The sequence below is a fragment of the Manis javanica genome, chromosome 10 (assembly GCF_040802235.1).
Source record: "Manis javanica isolate MJ-LG chromosome 10, MJ_LKY, whole genome shotgun sequence".
Lineage (NCBI taxonomy): Eukaryota > Metazoa > Chordata > Mammalia > Pholidota > Manidae > Manis > Manis javanica.
The window spans coordinates 85069737-85087600 of record NC_133165.1 but is presented as its reverse complement, the minus strand read 5'-3'; the positions used below and the strand labels follow the sequence as shown (position 1 = coordinate 85087600).

At 59.1% G+C, this 17864-nt stretch overlaps 1 protein-coding gene and 1 long non-coding RNA gene across 11 annotated transcripts; one reads left to right on the top strand and one right to left on the bottom strand.

Annotated features, from left to right (window-relative positions):
* Positions 1 to 724: 724 nt before the first annotated feature.
* On the bottom strand, positions 725 to 8707 carry LOC108402985 (uncharacterized). The gene is made up of 2 exons (XR_001854577.3): positions 8580 to 8707; positions 725 to 944 (listed from the first exon to the last, which is right to left on the bottom strand). It is a non-coding gene; the product is annotated as an uncharacterized lncRNA (long non-coding RNA).
* Positions 1438 to 17721, top strand: TNS2 (tensin 2). 10 transcript variants are annotated; one of them, XM_036992202.2, is made up of 29 exons: positions 1438 to 1679; positions 6191 to 6299; positions 6795 to 6832; positions 7705 to 7743; positions 8065 to 8103; positions 8251 to 8300; positions 8529 to 8700; positions 9009 to 9059; positions 9352 to 9474; positions 9562 to 9626; positions 10409 to 10552; positions 11052 to 11164; positions 11256 to 11316; positions 11590 to 11665; positions 11920 to 12049; positions 12141 to 12206; positions 12277 to 12390; positions 12559 to 13770; positions 13910 to 14060; positions 14185 to 14768; positions 14885 to 14974; positions 15237 to 15362; positions 15572 to 15664; positions 15794 to 15871; positions 16033 to 16110; positions 16482 to 16650; positions 16742 to 16810; positions 16903 to 16949; positions 17092 to 17721. In XM_036992202.2, the coding sequence occupies exons 1-29, from the start codon at positions 1605 to 1607 to the stop codon at positions 17469 to 17471; spliced, it is 4542 nt and encodes a 1513-aa protein (XP_036848097.2). In that variant the 5' UTR covers positions 1438 to 1604; the 3' UTR covers positions 17472 to 17721. The 10 variants fall into 10 exon arrangements, with proteins under 10 accessions (XP_036848097.2, XP_073069588.1, XP_073069587.1 ...); XM_073213487.1 differs by having other exon boundaries at positions 1439 to 1679; positions 10469 to 10552; positions 16920 to 16949; positions 17092 to 17454; XM_036992201.2 differs by lacking the exon at positions 1438 to 1679 and adding an exon at positions 4112 to 4513.
* Positions 17722 to 17864: the final 143 nt, after the last annotated feature.

The window sequence follows — 17864 nt, the reverse complement described above, 5'->3', positions numbered from 1 at the left end:
GTAGCCTCTGATCCCTATCACTCTCCTGAGTCTTCTCCAAACTCTTGCCTCCCGCCTCCCCCCAGGGACTCCCCATCTTTCTCCTTTCCATGCCCATTCCACTGCTCTAACTTCTAAGACTGCCTCTTGGACAGCAACTCAGTCAAGAGCAGTAAGATCAAGGCTCCACAGTCCTAACCACACCTACCCCTCCCAAATGCCAGTTTCTGGGGGACCCACATTGTCACCACGCACTGCTTTAACAGCCTCTTCCCAGACACCAGATTGGAATCAAGTGCTCCACCCCCTCCTAAGAACCAGACTCCTCAGCGTTTGCCAAAGGCAGGATGAGCACAGCAAGGGCCCATTTGAGAGAGAGAAGGAGCAACAGAGTGCCTTAGAGCTGGTGGTATGGGCTGCCTTGAGCAGGCATTGGGCCCTGGGCACTGGCTCTTCAGTCCGCTCCCCCCCTTCCCCCCCATTTCATCACGGAAAATCCAGCGGGGACGGGGAGGGAAGGGGAAAGTTGCAAGAAGTGCTCACTACTAAGGAACACTGGGGAATCGGAACAGATTCAGCGCTTTAAAAAATCATCTCTTCCCTCTTCCCCTACAGGGTGGTCCAGCTCAGACCAACCCCATTGCCCAGTCGCTCAATTCCAGGCAGTTCCATCCAGTACCAGATCCAGACACTGAAAAAGGAAGGAATAAGGTTAAACCGCACAATTAACTTCCATCTCCACTGGGAAGCCAGGAACTTGAGTTTAATGTGAGGCAGATTTTCTTAATATAAGTCTCCTAGGGAGTGGGAGGGACTGAGGGCCCAGGTCCAACCCCAAAGCAGGGTGATGTATGGGCTGACTGGAGCTGCTGGGGGTGGGGGTGGGGGTGGCAGTGTTTGAGCTTGACGTAGATATCTCAGTTGTCAGTCCTTTGAGGCGGGAACAGGTGGTACGCAAAAGTCTCCTGTGGGGCAGAGGACCAGGAAGGGTATCCAGCAGTTTAGGACACTTGACACCAGGCATCTTCCTCTGAATCAGGCGCCCCGGTGGGAAGGTGGGGCTGGCCCACCAGATCAGGCCGCGCGGGGGGGGGGTTCCTGCCTCCAGCGTCCTATCAATCCCAAACCCACTCCCGTGCGGGGGCGGACTTGAGAGGCCGCGGTAGTTCTCCGGACCCTTGTTTCTAATGCCGACTGGACCTATATACATGTTTTCTTCTGCCGCTGTCTGGCTCGCGCAGGTGTGTTTGCCTTCGTCCCGCCGGGTCTATTTTCCTGTCCGTGTTCTCACCCTCCCACCTTACCAAACTCTGTGTCTCTCCCTGCCTCCAAGCTTCCCTCGGCACGTGTCCGCGTCCCTCAGGCCTCCCAGCCTTTGTGAGCGTGGGTTCGCAGAAGGTGGGGAGAAGACGGAGCAGGCGGAGGCCGAGGGGGCGGGGAGCGGGCGGAACGTGGGGATTGGAGCCCGGGCAGGAGGGAAGGAGGGCAGGAGGGAAGGAAGGAGGGAGAAGATCGGAGCGGCGCGGAGGGCGGGCGCGCGAGCACGGCTCAAGAGGGAGCACAGGCGATTGCGGCGCGCCCGCTCCCGCCTCCTCCGCGGCTGCTCGGCGCGGGCCCCGGGCAGGATGGGCTGGCCCGGGGGCTTCCCCTGCTGCTGCCCCGCCCCGCCGCGCCCCCGCCCCGCCGGGCGCCCCCCGCAGGTGAGTGGCCGCGCGGCGCTGGGCGGGAGGACGGCGGCCTGACGTCCCGGCCGGACGGGCAGTGTCGGGGGCGGTCGCCAGGGGGCGCGGGGCCACAGAAGAGGCGAATGGGCGCGGGTAGCCAGGCGGCCACCCAGAACTGGGGTCGGGATGGTGCGGATCGCAGGGAGCCGGAGCAGCTGGACCCCCGAGAAGATGACCGAGGGGTGGGGCACGGCCAGCGGTCACATTCGGGTCCCGGCCGTCACGCCTCCGCGCGTCCTGGGCGCCCTCGCAGCTCGGGCACCCCGCTGCCCGCCCCACCACGCACTTGCGCCCCGCCTCCCCGACCCCACGAGCGCCGAGGACCGCGTGTTGCCCCGACACCCAGGCCCGGGTTTTGGGCGGGAACTGGCGGCCGCGCTCTGGCCCTGGCTTAAGAGAGTGCGTATGAGGGCTTTCCTTTTCTACTTCGCATCTGGGGCAACTGAGGCAGATTCAACTCTCCAGCCTCACTCCTCTACCCCCTCTGCTTCCACCCTCAATTCCCCAGGTCCCTCTGGGCACACTCATATACCCCTCCTTCCTTCCCTCTGGCTCCTTCCCTGGGCCTCACCCCTCCTCCACTGCCGGGCTTCCAGCCTCTCATCCAACCACAGCTATTTCCAGGAAGGGGGAGTGTGGGTGGAGGGGTTTCTCCAAACAAACCCAAGGCTTCTGAAGGGAGAGGGGGCCAGGCTGGGGGACAGACTGACAGGCGGTGGAATGTTTCTGGCAGGAGGCAGGGCCAGGGTCCTAGGGACTCTGTGCCTGCTTTTCAGCCCTGCCCCAGTAAGCTACTCTTCTGTCAGCATGGGCTGAGAAATTAGTGCCCTCCCATCTCCAACTCACTTCAGACGTCCTCCACAGAGTGGAGGGACTCGAGGTCATGCTTCTCTGGCCACCCAGCACAGGAGGAGTTAGTGAGCCCCCCACAAGTAGAGTGCGGGTCAAAGGACATTTGGGTACCAGTTACAGGCGAGGGCAACTGCCAGGTGAGAGGATGTTTCAGTCCCTCTGGAGGCAGAAAGAGTAAAAGCATGCTGGAGGGGTCCTGGTCAGGGTTATGTGGAATAGGAACAGAGAAAGGCCACCCCACCACAGTGCCTTCTTCTCCCCAGCATGGCTGGAGACTGAACCAAGCCAGGCCCAGTTGCCAACACTGGCCAGGGGCCTGGAATGTCCTGGGACCCAGCCAGGGCTGGTAGGGTGGGAGTGGGTTGCCAATGCCCCTCTCCCGTTACAAGCTAGGGGCCCAGGCCTTGCCACACAGATACCTCCTTCTGGCCAAGGTACCCTGGGGACGGACTTTCTGACCTGGAAGGAGAATTAAGAGCTCCAGGGAGAAGCCTCAGGATAGACCCAGCCCAGGCAGGTCCAGGGACGTGTCCTCAGTGACCTCCCATAAGGGGGCCCATCCCATAGAAGGCAGGCTTAGACCAGCCCCGAGCTGAGGGAAGGAGAACCAAGTCTAAGGACCTGGTGGGAGGAGACAGAGCTGCCTGAGCTGGGTACATTCAGTGAATGCCATGTAGCTGGGGGGCGGGAGGGTGCACATTTGCACATTCTTTTAGATGACAGCTTGAGTCATTCCAAGGGGCTGCTGTCCAAGGCTTGGGGCTGAGGACCCCAGGCCCTTAAATTCTTATATTTTCAGATTACTCAACTGCCTCCCCCCACAAGCCTCCTTCCAAGGCCCCAAACCACCTCCTTCCCTTGACTCCAGGGACAGGAAGTTGGCCTTGTTCCCAGGAGGGAGGCAGGAGGCCTGTGGAGGGGGTGGAGTATGTGTTGGGAGGGGGCCTCCTGTCCAGTCCTCAGGCCCTGGGACAGCTGCTGAGGAAGGAAAGCTAGGATAGCCATGAAGGCAGTGCTCAGCTTTTGGCGGGGAGGGTGGGGAGGGCCCAACCCTAGAGCCTGCAGTAGAGGACCTGAGTGGCAGAGCTGCAGTGGAGCTAGGGATCCAGGAGGTAGGCTGGAACAGGCCAGGGAATAGGTGAGTGGGCAACACGTCAGGAGCAGAGCAGCTGGGAAGCTCTCAGGAGAGTGGATTATTCCTGTGAGCAAAGCAGTCTTCCAGCCAAATTTGGCCTCCCAGTGTGAATGGGATGAGGAGAGGCAGTTTTCCTTTTCCTACTTCACAACCAGTGTCACTGAGGTTGGAAGCTGGCCCTCAGGATGCACTCCCCATCCTGGGCTGGCTGAGGTTAGTGATACCCAGCAACCTTTCCCTCCCTGCCAGAAGTCCCCAGAGAGCCTGAGAGTTCAGGCTGGGGCATTGGCAGGGCCTAGTGGGGACAGGGTGTTCTGCACTGGCCCTTGAACCCTGCCCCTGAGCCCTCTATTCCCACCCCGCCCCCACTCCGCCCCACTGAGGGCTGGATCTCAGGAACCCTACAGATCCTGGATTGGGTGGATCCTGTGGGCCTGGGGCAGCTCCAGAGCAAGGCTGGCTGGGGGCAAAGCTCCTGGGCCTGACACTCCCAGCAGGGTAGATCCTGGGAATCTGATCTCCAGGCCTCCCCCACATCCTCCCCCCCACTTCCTGGAGCAGTGACCTGCCCCCTTCCCGCCTGCACTCCCCTCCACTTCCAGGGCTGGGCTTCTCCTCACACCAGCCAGACAGCCTACCCTCCACCCAGGGGAAGCGGCTGCCTCCGCCAGGCCGCTTCCAGGAAGCCCCGGGCCAGGCCCGAGCATTGTTTGGGCCCAACGGCCAGCACCCCAGCCAGCAGGACACCATGAAGTCCAGCGGCCCCGTGGAGCGGCTGCTCAGAGCCCTGGGGAGGAGGGACAGCAGCCGGGCCACAAGCAGGGTAGGAGTGCCCGCCAACTGGGCAGAGGAGGGGCCCGGGGTGGAGGTGTGGGCCATGGGGGGAGGGGATCAGGACTTAGCCCAGATCGGTTTCCAATTTAGGCTTCCTCAGCCTTCTGCCCTTGCCCAGCATCCTCTCATTACTCAGGCCCCTCGGTGGCCAGGGCTGGGACGCCAGCAGCATGTTAGTCTGGATCAGAGCAGAACCTGTGATGACTGTTTTGGCTCCTCCCTCACCTTCCCTGCCCCAACCCAGGCCAACCTGCGCGTCCTGGCCCCCGAACCTGCAGTCGGGTATGCTTCACTGCAGGGCCTGAACAGGAATATCCTGGAGCCCCCCGCCCAATGACCAGAGGAGCTGGGGGGAAATGGTGTGCCCTCGGCAAAGGGAAGGAGGGAAGCAGCCAGGTCTCAGGAGTGTTTTAGCCGCTGGGGCTTTGTCTTCAACTGACATCATGTGTGTAGGCTATTAATGCCAAAATGCACCTGAGTTTCCTAGTGGGTCCCATAAGTCTGGTCCAGGCCAAAGGAGTTCAGGTTGGGTTTAATCCATCTGCTTCAGAGACAGCCAAGACCAGAGGTACTGTCTGGGTCCCTAGGCTGGAGGGCCTGGGGGCCCTGTCACTCCCTTTCCCCACATTGCTCAGCCTTACCTCAAAAGCAGCAGCTCAGGGCAACTGAGACAATACTATGGAAGGGGGTTGGAGGTGAGGGATGAGCAGGAACTTGAACTCCAGAGGGAGGAGAAAAATAGGTAGACAAAAGAGAAGCAAGGAGACAAATGGTCCCCAGACAATGGGAGAAGTGAACCTACCACGGGAAGGATGGGCCTGAGGTAGGCCTGGACCATAAGGGGGCATCCAGCCTGCAGCCTCACTGTACCCTGGGTGGGGAGGGGTCCCACAGGGTATCTAATCCACCTCCTCCCCAATTCAGTGCTAGAATCCCACTTGACGCTCCTCCAGTGCCAGGTGCGTACTACATCCAGGAGCAAGGCAGCCCTGTGCCCTGGTGGCATCTCTCTGCCTGCCTCTCCCTCCAACATTACCAACCACTTCTTCCACAACTGTTGCCTGCTGCCTCAATGCACAATGAGTAAACATGTTGTTCTGACTGGGGGATGGGTGTGGGGGAGGGCAAGTCAGCTGCCTGGAGCCTGCAGTCAGCAGGAGCCAGGGGAACAGGACTGACTGAGGCCACTCCCGCCAGGTCAGTTTGCATGCTGCTGACTGATATCCTACATTCATGTCTGGACCCCCTCCTGCTTACTCTCCACACGGACCCTCACCTGGGGAAGGCAGATGAGAAGAGAAATAGGAGGTGGGGTAGGGGGGCCTCATAGAAGAGAGTCAGCACCCCCAACCAGGAGGAAAGCTCTGAGTTTGGGGTGGCAGTGACAACAAGGGTGTCACATACCAGGGCTATGTGAGGGGCCAAGCGATCCCTTGGAGAGGAGCTGACCCAGCTAGGGTGATGCCAGGGGCCAGATTCCATGCGCTGTCGAGGAGAGACCCCACAACTGCCCGGAAACTGCTGTGGCCAAGTGAATCTATAAGTATGGGGGCTTTAGCCAGATGGAGGAAGCCAGAATCTAGTGTAGCACTAAGGTCCCACTCCAGTCCCAGGGACAGGCCCCCTGGAAACTGACACCTCTATCCATCTGTCCCCCTACTCCTAGCCTAGGAAAGCTGAGCCACATAGCTTCAGGGAGAAGGTTTTCCGGAAAAAAACACCAGTTTGTGCAGTGTGTAAGGTGACCATCGATGGGACAGGCGTCTCATGTAGAGGTGAGGCGCCCTGTCCCTGACTTCAGAGACGCCACTGAGCACCACTGTGCTGCAAAACTCCAGTGAACAGACTCATAGATCATAAACTGTAATGTCCATGCTGCCTCTGGTCTGTGCAACATGGGAACCAAGAGGCACCTGCCTCCCCTTCAAACCCTTGCTCCCCACAACAAACACTCCCCCAGCAATCCAGGAGACCCAGTACTCTCCAATGCCTTCCCACCCCAACCTGGGACTGGGGGCTTCCCTCCCTTCCTCCTTACCCCACCTACCCTAGAACATTACCCCTGGGTCCTCCCTCCCTGTCCTGGGCAGTAGTAACCCTCTGCTGTACAGTTCCCTTGAACACTGCCCCTGCTTTCCACTTCATGTCAATATAACTGGAGTCCTAGAAGTCCCAGGATCTGGTTCTAGGGCCTGGGGTCCTGGGGGAGGGCCACCCTTTCCACTACCCAAGCAAACCCTTGCTAACTGCTCTTCACCCCACTTCCCCAGTCTGCAAGGTGGCGACACACAGAAAATGTGAAGCAAAGGTGGGTACCTGATGTGGGGAGCGGGACAGGGGTTCCTTCCTCCTCTTAAACAGGCTTATCCAGCCCCAGTGGCACCAACCCTCCACCCCTCTCATCACTGGGGAACCCCTGCTGTGGTGGGGAAGGGTGCTGTACTGGGCCTTTAAGAACCACCCTACTCCACCCCCTGGAGGGCTGGCCCAGGCGGGTGGACAGGGTGGACAGTGAGACAGCGTTTGTCTTGGTGCTGTGCCCAGGCTACATCTGGTGAGAGGATGAGGGGTGGAGAAAAGGAGAATGAGAAGGAAGAAGGGAGGAGGGAGCAGAATTTGAAAGACTGGGCAGCCGGATGGGCTGTACCTTCCCTCTGGGGAAGGGTCCTCACAATGCCTGAGTCTCATCCTGGGCCCTGGAAAGGCTGGGCCGAAGGTACAAGCTGTGGACACCACCCACAATCCACTGAGGACCTGAGACAGCCCCATCTCTGAGAGGTTCCCTGGTTCTCCTCCCACAGTGCAGAAGGATCCCAGGGACTTTGAGCTGGCTAGGGGAAGCTGGGCACACAGGGGTGGGGTCTCCTGGTGAAAGAGGCCAGTGTCCTGTCCCTGGCCAGGACCTGTCTTCAAGGCTCTATATATATAACCCTGCTGGATGAATGAGGGTCTGTGTGGGCAGGGGACTGGGAGCCAATAGCAATAAGTGGGGGGCCCAGGGGTGGGGGATCAAGAGGCCAGAGGGGAGTCTCCCTTAAATAGAAGCATCTCAGCTGGAGCCTGTGCCTATCTGCTGACAGCCCCTCCACGTTCTCACTGAAGCTGAGGGGTGGCCCCATCCTGAAGCTCAGAGAGCCCATTTCACCAGGAGCTCAGTCCCTCACTCAGGTCTCCTTTCAGGTGACTTCATCTTGTCAGGCCCTGCCTCCTGCAGAGCTGGTGAGTGTGTTCTGGGATGGGCGGGGGGAGGCAAGGAACCTGGCTGCGGTGTCCAGAGGTCTGGTGACCACAGAGAGGGCCCTCAGGAGGTTACCTTGGATGGACTGCTGTGGGTATTGGTTATTCTGAGAGAGACAGAAAAAACTGTCTGAGCCCTCTGCTCTTCTTGTCCTCTTGGGCCTGCTGGGGGCTGGGTCTCTTCTCCCCTTGCCCAGGACAGCCCTCACAGGGACACTGGCAAGCCCTCTCCATCATCCCCAGACCCAGACTGGTCCTCGTCCCTGCACTAACCACGCCCTTCTCCTCCCTCTGTCCCTCTAGCGGAGAAACACAGCCCCTGTAAGGCGCATAGAGCACCTGGTAAGGTGATGCTGGAGGAGGGGAACGGGAGCAGGTAGTTCTGGGAGTAAGGCCCTAGGTTTCTTCTGAGGACACAAGTTCATGGTGCGGGGTGCCTAAAGTGGGGCGCACCCAAAAAGATGTGGATCATCTCTTCCCATCCACCAGGGATCCACCAAGTCTCTGAACCACTCAAAGCAGCGCAGCACTCTGCCCAGGTAAGTGAAGGCGCCGGGGTGGTCCCACAGGAGCCCTTTCCGCCGGTCCCACATCTCAGCCCAGGGCAGCGCCCCACCAACAAAGCTCTCCGGGATAGCCTCGCGGCCCCACCCACTCTCGGAACCTCGGAGGCCTTCCCAGCGGGCAGCCGGGCACCCTTACAGACACACCAGCGCCCCCGGGAGCCCCGCCCCTCCGTTCTTAACGCAGCCTTCTCCCCTCCCCAGGAGCTTCAGCCTGGACCCGCTCATGGAGCGCCGCTGGGACTTGGACCTCACCTACGTGACGGAGCGCATCCTGGCCGCCGCCTTCCCCGCACGGCCCGACGAGCAGACACACCGGGGCCACCTGCGCGAGCTGGCTCACGTGCTGCAATCCAAGCACCGCGACAAGTACCTGGTAGGGGGCGGAGCCTGCCTCAGTCAGCCAATGAGAGAGCTAGGAGATCCAGATGGGCAAGGCTGCTCCCTGAAACTCGCGGAGGCGAGGCCCTGGGTGCGGGGCTGAGGAGGCGAGGCCCCATGGCGCCGCAGGGAGCCGACTGGGAATGCAGATAGCGCGGCTGTCACCGCCAGGCCTGGGCTTCCGCACCTCCTCTTTGGGGGAAGGACTCTTACTTAGAGTAACAGTGGGGGACGCCACCTCCACGCATTACCGCTTCTTGCTGTCTGAGGTCACTTCCGTCTAATGCCCCCTTTTACTTCTAGCTCTTCAACCTTTCGGAAAAGAGACATGACCTGGCCCGCCTGAACCCCAAGGTAGGAGGGGATTAAAGACATTAAACAGAAACCCCCAGCCTCTTCGTTATTAATAGTAGCAATTGGTATCTGCTTCTCTTAAGCACTTTCCCATATGACTTATTACTTGAGACACTCCAAAGCATGGTACAGCAGTTATCAATCCCACCATACAGGTAAGGAAAGTGTTGAGGCTGTCACGGACAACCAACTGATCTTGCCCCAGGCCTCTACCCCTGTCCCTTTTCCACCACCCCACCCATCTTTTTTCATTTGTGGCACCACCCCCAGTTCCACCCCTGCATCCCCACAGGTCCAGGACTTTGGCTGGCCTGAGCTGCATTCACCCCCACTGGACAAGCTGTGCTCCATCTGCAAAGCTATGGAGACGTGGCTCAGTGCTGACTCACAGCACGTAGTTGTACTGTACTGCAAGGTGGGCTGGGACCTCAGGTTCGAAGGGCTGGGGTGCCCTCAGCCTGGGGCCCCAGCAAGCCCTCCGTCCCTCTCTCTCTATCCTCAGGGGAGCAAGGGCAAGCTCGGGGTCATTGTCTCTGCCTACATGCACTACAGCAAGATCTCTGCAGGGTGAGGATCCTTGGCTCCTGAGTGGCCCCTTCCCCAGTGACCCTTCCTCCAGATGGCCCTTGATGAGCCCATCTCCCCTGAAGCCCACTTCTGTTCAGAGAACCATTTACTATAAATTTGACCTTTCCACCTCCTTTTTCTCACTGTATTTCACCACAGTCCTAAGCAGATTACCTGCATTAGTTTCCTAAGGAGACAGGAACAAAGTGCCACCACCTAAGTGGCTTAAGACAACAGAAATTTATTGTCCCAGTTCTGGAGGCTAGAATTCCCAAATCAAGGCATCAGGAGGGCCACACTCCCACTGAAACTGTATAGAGAATCTTTTCTTGCCTCTTCCTGGCTTCTGGTGGTGGCCGGTATCCTTGGTGGTTCTTGGCTTGTAGATGCAGCACACTGGTCTCTGCCTCCATCATCACATGGCCTTTCTGTGTCTGTGTGTCTGTGTCTCTTCTCTTCTTCTAAGGATAACAATCACAGTGGATTAAGGGCTCACCTTACTCCAGTGTAACATCTTAACTAGTCACATCTGCAGCGACCCTATTTCCAAACCAGGTCACATTCTGAGGTACATATCTTTGGGGAGGACACAATTCAACCCATAACATGGTCTTATTGTCCCATTTTACATAGGAGGAAACTAAAACTCAAGGAGCAATTGCCTGAGGTCCAACAACTAGTAAAGTGACTCTGTGGGAACTTCTAGTTCTCTTTACTACAACTCTGGGCTTCCTCTAGACTTGGAGGGATCACAAACCTCTCCTCCCTCCCCTGGGGCTTAGGGATGGGAGACCAGAATGGAGACAGCCCCTGATCCCCCACTGGGGCTCTGCAATCTCCAGGGCAGACCAGGCACTGGCTACTCTCACCATGAGGAAGTTCTGTGAGGACAAGGTGGCAGCAGAACTGCAGCCCTCCCAGCGCCGGTGAGCAGCCAGGGTGGGGATGGGCCTGAGGAGCAGCCCCCACCATGGACAAGATTCTCTCATTCATGCAGCCCACCTTAATGGTGTACCTCCTATGTGCTAGTCACTGTGCCAAGTGCTGAGAATTGAGAACAAGGCTCCTGCTCTCATAGAGCTTACATTCTAGCAAGGTAGAAGACAAGATCATTTTGAATGAAAAGTGCTGTTGAAGAAAACAGCAGAGTCCTATGATAGACTTGCAGGATGGTCAGAGGCCACCGCTAGTGTAAAGCAGAAATCTGGGGGAGGAGTATTCTAGGCAGAGGGGCCAGCAAGTACAAAACCTTTGAGGCAGCAAGAAGGACTGAGATTAGATGCGAGGAAGAACTTCCTGGTGAGATGGAAGTGCTAAGGAAAAGGGCAGGCCCTCCAAGGGTGAGCCGTGGTATGCATAATTGAAATGGTACAAGGGGACCTCCAGAGGAAGGGGCTTATGTTCTCCTTGGCATACCCCCACCAGATATATCAGCTACTTCAGTGGTCTGCTGTCTGGATCCATCAGAATGAACAGCAGCCCTCTCTTCCTGCACTATGTGCTCATGCCTGTGCTGCCAGCCTTTGAACCTGGCACTGGTGAGTGGGCCAGAGATATACTCCACAGGGAGGGCTGTCCTGCACCTCCTCCATTCAGCACCCCTCACATGCCTTCTCCTTGCCCCTCTAGGCTTCCAGCCCTTCCTCAAGATCTACCAGTCCATGCAGCTCGTCTACACATCTGGAATCTAGTGAGTACTCTGTTCCCCAGTCCCTGCTCCCCTGGACCCCTGTTCTCTGGGTTCCTGTTTCTCCAGCCTCCCCAGGCACCTGGGCCTCCATCTCTAGCCACTGCACCTGAAAATTAATACCTTCACAGAAGCCACTTTATATCTAGAGAAGCAGATGCTCCACGGAAGGTCTCTCACTTAGGGCTCAGACTGCAGATTCCCAGCTCCCTCCTGACTCTCCATAGCTACACCTGAGCTAAGTACCCCTGATCCACTCCACCTTCTCTCTTCCAGTCACATTGCCAGCTCTGGGCCCCAGCAGCTTTGCATCAGCCTAGAGCCAGCCCTCCTCCTCAAAGGCGATGTCATGGTAAGGGGACTTCAGCAGCAAGGAGAGTCCTGGGGATGGGGCAGGGGTGGTGGTATATCCTGCCAGCTACAGTCTCTAGTGAGTCATCCACTCAGGGAAGACTGGAGGGCAAGAAGGGAGTCCCTTAGATGTGGGTGTCAACCTTGCAGTTGAGGCAGGGCAGAGTGGTGGCCAGATAATCCCCAGGGTAGAAGCACACAGGAGACATAAGTGGACATGAGGGCCTGACCCCCAGTCTCCCTCCCCTTACCCAGGTGACATGCTATCACAAGGGTGGCCGGGGGACAGACCGGACCCTTGTGTTCCGAGTCCAGTTCCACACGTGCACTATCCATGGACCACGGCTTACCTTCCCCAAGGACCAGCTGGATGAGGCCTGGACTGGTGAGTCAGGGACTGGTGTGGGGGTTGGAGCCCAGGTGAGGGCAGGTAGGTGCAGGCAAGGGCCTGGCTCCTCACCATCCACTCCCCGCAGATGAAAGGTTCCCCTTCCAACCTGCAGTGGAGTTCGTCTTTTCCTCCAGCCCTGAGAAGATCAAAGGTAAGAGCAAGGCCTTGGGTCAGGGGCTGAAGGTTGTTCCCCTGCTCAACATCTGGGCGCCGTTCTGCAGGTAATACCCCGCGGAACGACACCTCAGTCTCTGTGGACTACAACACCTCAGAGCCCGCTGTGCGCTGGGACTCCTACGAGAACTTCAACCAGCACCATGAGGACAGCATGGATGGTGTGTGGGGCAAACCCAGGGGTGGTGGGAGGTATACGTTTGCGGTAACGCTCCTTCCTCCCAGGAGACATTCCTGAGCTGGAGTCTCCAGGCCTGTCCCCTCACTAACTCTCTCTCTCTCCCGCTTTTCCCTGCTTACCCTCCCTCCCTGATCCTCTCCCTACTCAGGCTCCCTGACCCACACCCGGGGACCCCTGGATGGCAGTCCTTATGCCCAGGTGCAGCGGGTCCCCCGCCAGACCCCACCGGCACCCTCTCCAGAGCCGCCTCCACCCCCCATGCTCTCTGTCAGCAGCGACTCTGGCCATTCATCCACACTGACTACGGAGCCAGCTGCCGAGTCCCCTGGCCGGCCACCCCCGACGGCTGCTGAACGGCAGGAGCTAGATCGCCTCCTGGGAGGCTGTGGAGTGGCCAGTGGGAGCCGAGAAGCTGGGCGTGAGACGGCCATCCTAGATGATGAAGAGCAGCCCCCCGCGGGTGGAGGCCCCCACCTTGGGACGTATTCTGGCCACAGACCCGGCCTCAGCCGCCACTGCTCCTGCCGCCAGGGCTACCGGGAGCCCGGCGGGGTCCCCAATGGGGGCTACTACCAGCCAGAGGGAACCCTGGAGAGGCGGCGGCTGGCTTATGGGGGCTACGAAGGGTCCTCCCAGGGCTATGCCGAGGCCTCTATGGAGAAGCGGCGCCTCTGCCGATCACTGTCAGAGGGGCCGTACCCCTACCCACCTGAGCTAGGGAAACCGGCCAGTGGGGACTTTGGATACCGCTCCCCAGGCTACCGGGAGGTGGTGATCCTGGAGGACCCTGGGCTCCCTGCCCTGTGCTCATGCCCTGCTTGTGAGGAGAAGCTGGCACTGCCCACGGCAGCCCTATATGGGCTGCGGCTGGAGAGGGAAACTGGAGAGGGGTGGGCGAGTGAGGCTGGTAAGCCTCTCCTGCACCCAGTGCGACCTGGGCACCCACTGCCCCTGCTGGTGCCTGCCTGTGGGCACCACCATGCCCTGATGCCTGAATACAGCTGCCTAAAGCCACCCAAGGCAGGCGAGGAAGGGCATGAGGGCTGCTCCTATGCCATGTGCCCCGAGGGCAGGTATGGGCATCCAGGATATCCTGCCCTGGTGACATATGGCTATGGAGGAGTAGTTCCCAGTTACTGCCCCGCATATGGCCGGGTGCCCCACAGCTGTGGATCTCCAGGTGAGGGTAGAGGGTATACCAGCTCTGGTGCCCACTCCCCACGGGCTGGCTCCATTTCCCCGGGCAGCCCACCCTACCCACAATCCAGGAAGCTGAGCTACGAGATCCCTGCAGAGGAGGGAGGGGACAGGTATCCACTTCCCGGGCACCTGGCCCCAGCAGGACCCTTGGCATCTGCAGGTGAGGGCATTGGGGTGGGTGGTGCCCAGGGCAGTGGAGGGTTCTGGAAGATGGTGGGGAAGGCACAGAGTGAGAAAAAGCTAAGCCCGACAGAAGGGGCTCTTCTGGCTCATGGTCCCTCCTCTCTCCTTCCCTGCAGAGTCACCAGAGCCAGCAGCCTGGAGGGAGGGCCCCAGTGGACACAGCACCCTGCCTCGGTCTCCCCGCAATGTGCAGTGCAGTGCCTCTTCTGAGTTGTCTGGTCCCTCCACACCCCTCCACACCAGCAGTCCAGTCCAGGGCAAGGAGAGGTATGCAGAGGGGCCGGGCCTACTTGGGCACTTCCTGTCGAAGGAAACACTGAAAGCTGGGGGTAGGAGCAGCTCACAGCAGGGCTCTGTGGCCTTCCTGACCACCTGCCCTCCCACCCCACAGTGCCCAACGGCAGGACACCAGGTCCCCCAGCTCGGTGCCCACTCAGAGACTGAGTCCTGGCGATGTCTTACCACCTGTTTCCCAGGGAGGCAGTGAAAAGGCTCCTGAGCTGCCAGCAAGAAGTGGGCTTGGGCCTCCAGCCCCTAGACTCTTCTTAGCCTCCCCTCCCAGCTCACCCAGCGACTGGCCTCAAGCAAGAAGCCCAGGGGGCCCCTCAGACAGTGCCAGTCCACGGGGCCCCGTACCCACCACGCTGCCCGGCCTCCGCCATGCCACCTGGCAGGGACTTCGAGATCCCCCAGACAGCCCAGATGGCTCCCCACTCACTCCTGTGCCTACCCAGATGCCCTGGCTTGTGGCCAGCCCTGAGCCTCCTCAGAGCTCACCCACACCTGCATTCCCCCTGGCTGCATCCTACATCAATGGCCCCACCCAGCCCCCACTCCCTGAGAAACGCCACCTGCTGGGGCCTGGGCAACAGTCAGGACCCTGGGACTCAGAGCAGGCATCACCACCAGCCAGAGGCACCAGCCACCATGTCACCTTTGCACCTCTGCTCCCAGATAACACCCAGCAACCCCCAGGTAAAAAGGCCTTGAGGTAGGTGGGCCACCTTGGGAGAACCCTTCCTCTCCCAGGGAGGGCCATGGCCTGGGGACTGGGAAGCCCTGGGGCCAAGCCCAGTTTCTTCCTATCCTAGAGGCCCCTATGCAAGAAAGCCAGAGCAATGTCAAGTTTGTCCAGGATACGTCCAAGTTCTGGTATAAGCCACACCTGTCCCGTGACCAAGGTGAGAAGCCAGCCTGACCCACCCATCCTATCCTTCAGGGCTGTCTTGTCTATGGAGCCCATCCTTGCCTCAGTGGTGTTACTCTGGGTTTTGGGCCCAAGGGTGTTTAAGCTCAACACTGTCAATGCCCTGTTAACTTCAAAGTTCTGTACCCAAGTGCCCAACACCACCACAGCTGTTAGGGCGAGAGGCCTGGGGAGCTTGGGTAGCAGAATGGCAGGGCTCAGTCAGGCACTGGGAAACTTCTCCTGCCTCCTCACAGCCATTGCCCTGCTGAAGGACAAGGACCCTGGGGCCTTCCTGATCAGGGACAGTCATTCATTCCAAGGAGCCTATGGGCTGGCCCTCAAGGTGGCTACACCACCACCCAGTGCCCAGCCCTGGAAAGGTACAGGATGCTCCAACCTGAGAGAGAAGGGAGTGGAGTTGGGGGAGGTAGCAGAAGCAAGACAAGCGGGGTGGGCCGTGCTGCTTCTTGATGGGGAGAGGCGGGGAGTGACCTCTCCAGCCCTGGAAAGAATCCCGGCAGGAGAGAAGGTGGGAACCTGGAATCTAATGAAGCCTTCCTCTCCCCTCCCCACCACCCTTTCCCCTCAGGAGACCCCTTGGAACAGCTGGTCCGCCATTTTCTTATTGAGACTGGGCCCAAAGGGGTGAAGATCAAGGGCTGTCCCAGCGAGCCCTACTTTGGTGAGAAGCAGGGGCTGGGAAGTCTACTCCACTGGGTTTATTTGGGAGGGCCAAGGGGGTCTTAGGAGGGTGGAGGGAAAGCTGGGCCACCTGTGGGCGCCTCAGACTTCTCTTACCTCTCCCCTGCAGGCAGTCTGTCTGCCCTGGTCTCCCAGCACTCCATCAACCCCCTGTCCCTGCCCTGCTGCCTGCACATTCCCAGCAAAGGTGGGTGTCTTATGATCTGTCTTTCCACCTCTTCCAACCCACGGCAGCCAAAGGCAGAATCCCCAGGTCCTGGCTCCTAGCCTGCCTTCCCTTGGGATGTCATTAGTTCTCCAAGAATGTCACTCCCTGTTGACCTTCCCATTGGCCTGCATTTCCCTCAGATCCTCTGGAGGAGACCCCAGAGGCCTCAGTGCCCACCAACATGAGCACAGCAGCAGACCTCCTACGTCAGGGCGCTGGTAGGGGCCTTTCCCTCCCGTCCTCCCTTTTCCAGGGCCCCAAGGGTGCACTGACAGGCCTTGAGGTGGGTGGGCCCTGATGGATGTGTTGAACTCATGAAGGCAGGGGGGGCCCTTATATCAGTAGGGGGTGGAAAAGGAGATCATGGGAAGAGGGCCTGTGAGAATGCAGATTCTCAGGCCTCTGTTCAGCATTTCCCACAGTAGATCTGGGAGAGTCAGAACCTGTCTTTTTAATAGGTTATTCATGTCATTCGAATGCATTTTGAGCAGAACTAGCTGGGGAAAGTACAAGAGCTGGTGGGGGAATCACAAGGACAGAGACTGGGGCCTGGCTGAGCCGTGCTCTCCTCCACTTCTTGCCCCCATAGCCTGCAGTGTGCTCTACCTGACCTCCGTAGAGACGGAGTCACTGACGGGCCCCCAGGCAGTGGCCAAGGCCAGCTCTGCAGCTCTGAGCTGCAGCCCCCGCCCGACACCAGCTGTGGTCCACTTCAAGGTCTCAGCCCAGGGCATCACACTGACAGACAACCAAAGGAAGTATGTGCATGGAGCCCCTGGGGAGCCCCCAAGCTTAGGCCCTGGGTGCCCCCCTTCCCAGGTGTGACTATCCCCACCCTCCTCCTCACAGGCTCTTCTTTCGCCGCCATTACCCAGTGAGCAGCATCACGTTCTCCAGCATCGACCCTCAGGACCGGAGGTGACCTTTCCTCCCACAGCCCCACAAACCAGACAGTCCCCAGCCCCAGCTCCTCCTTGAGGAGCTAGTCCCTGGGGTGCATTCCTTCACAGCTCTTCTCCTTCTGCAGATGGACCAACCCTGATGGCACCACCTCCAAGTGAGCCCTCCCCCTTCCCTGCTCCAGAGCAATCTCTTCCCTACATGGGATTGAGGCGCCTCCTTCCTCCCCAACCCTGGTTTTGCAGTCCCTTGTGGAAGGGATGCTAAGCCCCCTCCCTATCCTGTCTTTGTACCCCTAGGATCTTTGGTTTTGTGGCCAAGAAGCCAGGAAGCCCCTGGGAGAATGTGTGTCACCTCTTTGCTGAGCTTGACCCAGATCAGCCTGCAGGTGCCATCGTCACCTTCATCACCAAAGTTCTACTGGGCCAGAGAAAATGAAGGCAGGCCGCAGTCAGAGCCCACAACAGCACCACGCCCCTCTCAGCAGCCCACAGTCCTCACTTTCCCTGGCCCAACCAAGGAGACCCAGACGCCCGTCCCCTTCCTTGGGAATGGGGAGTGGGGATCAGCCTGGGACACTGCTCTCCTTCCCCACCCCCAGCCTGCTAAGCTAAGTGGACAGGCCCATGAGGTGACCTTGCATGTGAGCAGATGGCAGAGATGGGTATGTGAAGGGTGAGGAGGCATCAGCAGTTGAGCCCTGGAGGGGATCAATCCAGCCCCACCTGCAGGACATCAGCCCCTGAAGTGTAAAGAGGCCATGCCAACCCCACCCAGTGGCAGGTCCCAGGAGGGCAGGAAGAGGGGGAACCTGGAGAGCAAGGCACTCCCTCTTCTACCTCCCCCTCTGAGCAGAGAGATCAGTGGGAGCACATGAAAAGGAGGGAAAAGAGTCTATTTTTGTCTAATAATAAAGAATTTCTATATCATTTGGCTGGAATGGACCCGTTCCTTATTCATAGGAGGGTCAAAGTCTCGTGTCTCCCAGGGGCATAACTGTGCTTCTTGAGGGCACCCCAGGCCCACAGCCAGGTCCATGGAACGTAAACAATCCCCATGGTGGCCTCATGTT

Excerpts from the sequence above, each read along its gene's own strand:
- TNS2 (XM_036992202.2), top strand. The coding sequence starts at position 1,605 with ATGGGCTGGCCCGGGGGCTTCCCCTGCTGCTGCCCCGCCCCGCCGCGC. Across the intron at positions 7,744-8,064 it reads CCCTGCCTCCTGCAGAGCTG|CGGAGAAACACAGCCCCTGT; the intron begins GTGAGTGTGTTC and ends CTGTCCCTCTAG. Across the intron at positions 15,363-15,571 it reads CAGTGCCCAGCCCTGGAAAG|GAGACCCCTTGGAACAGCTG; the intron begins GTACAGGATGCT and ends CTTTCCCCTCAG.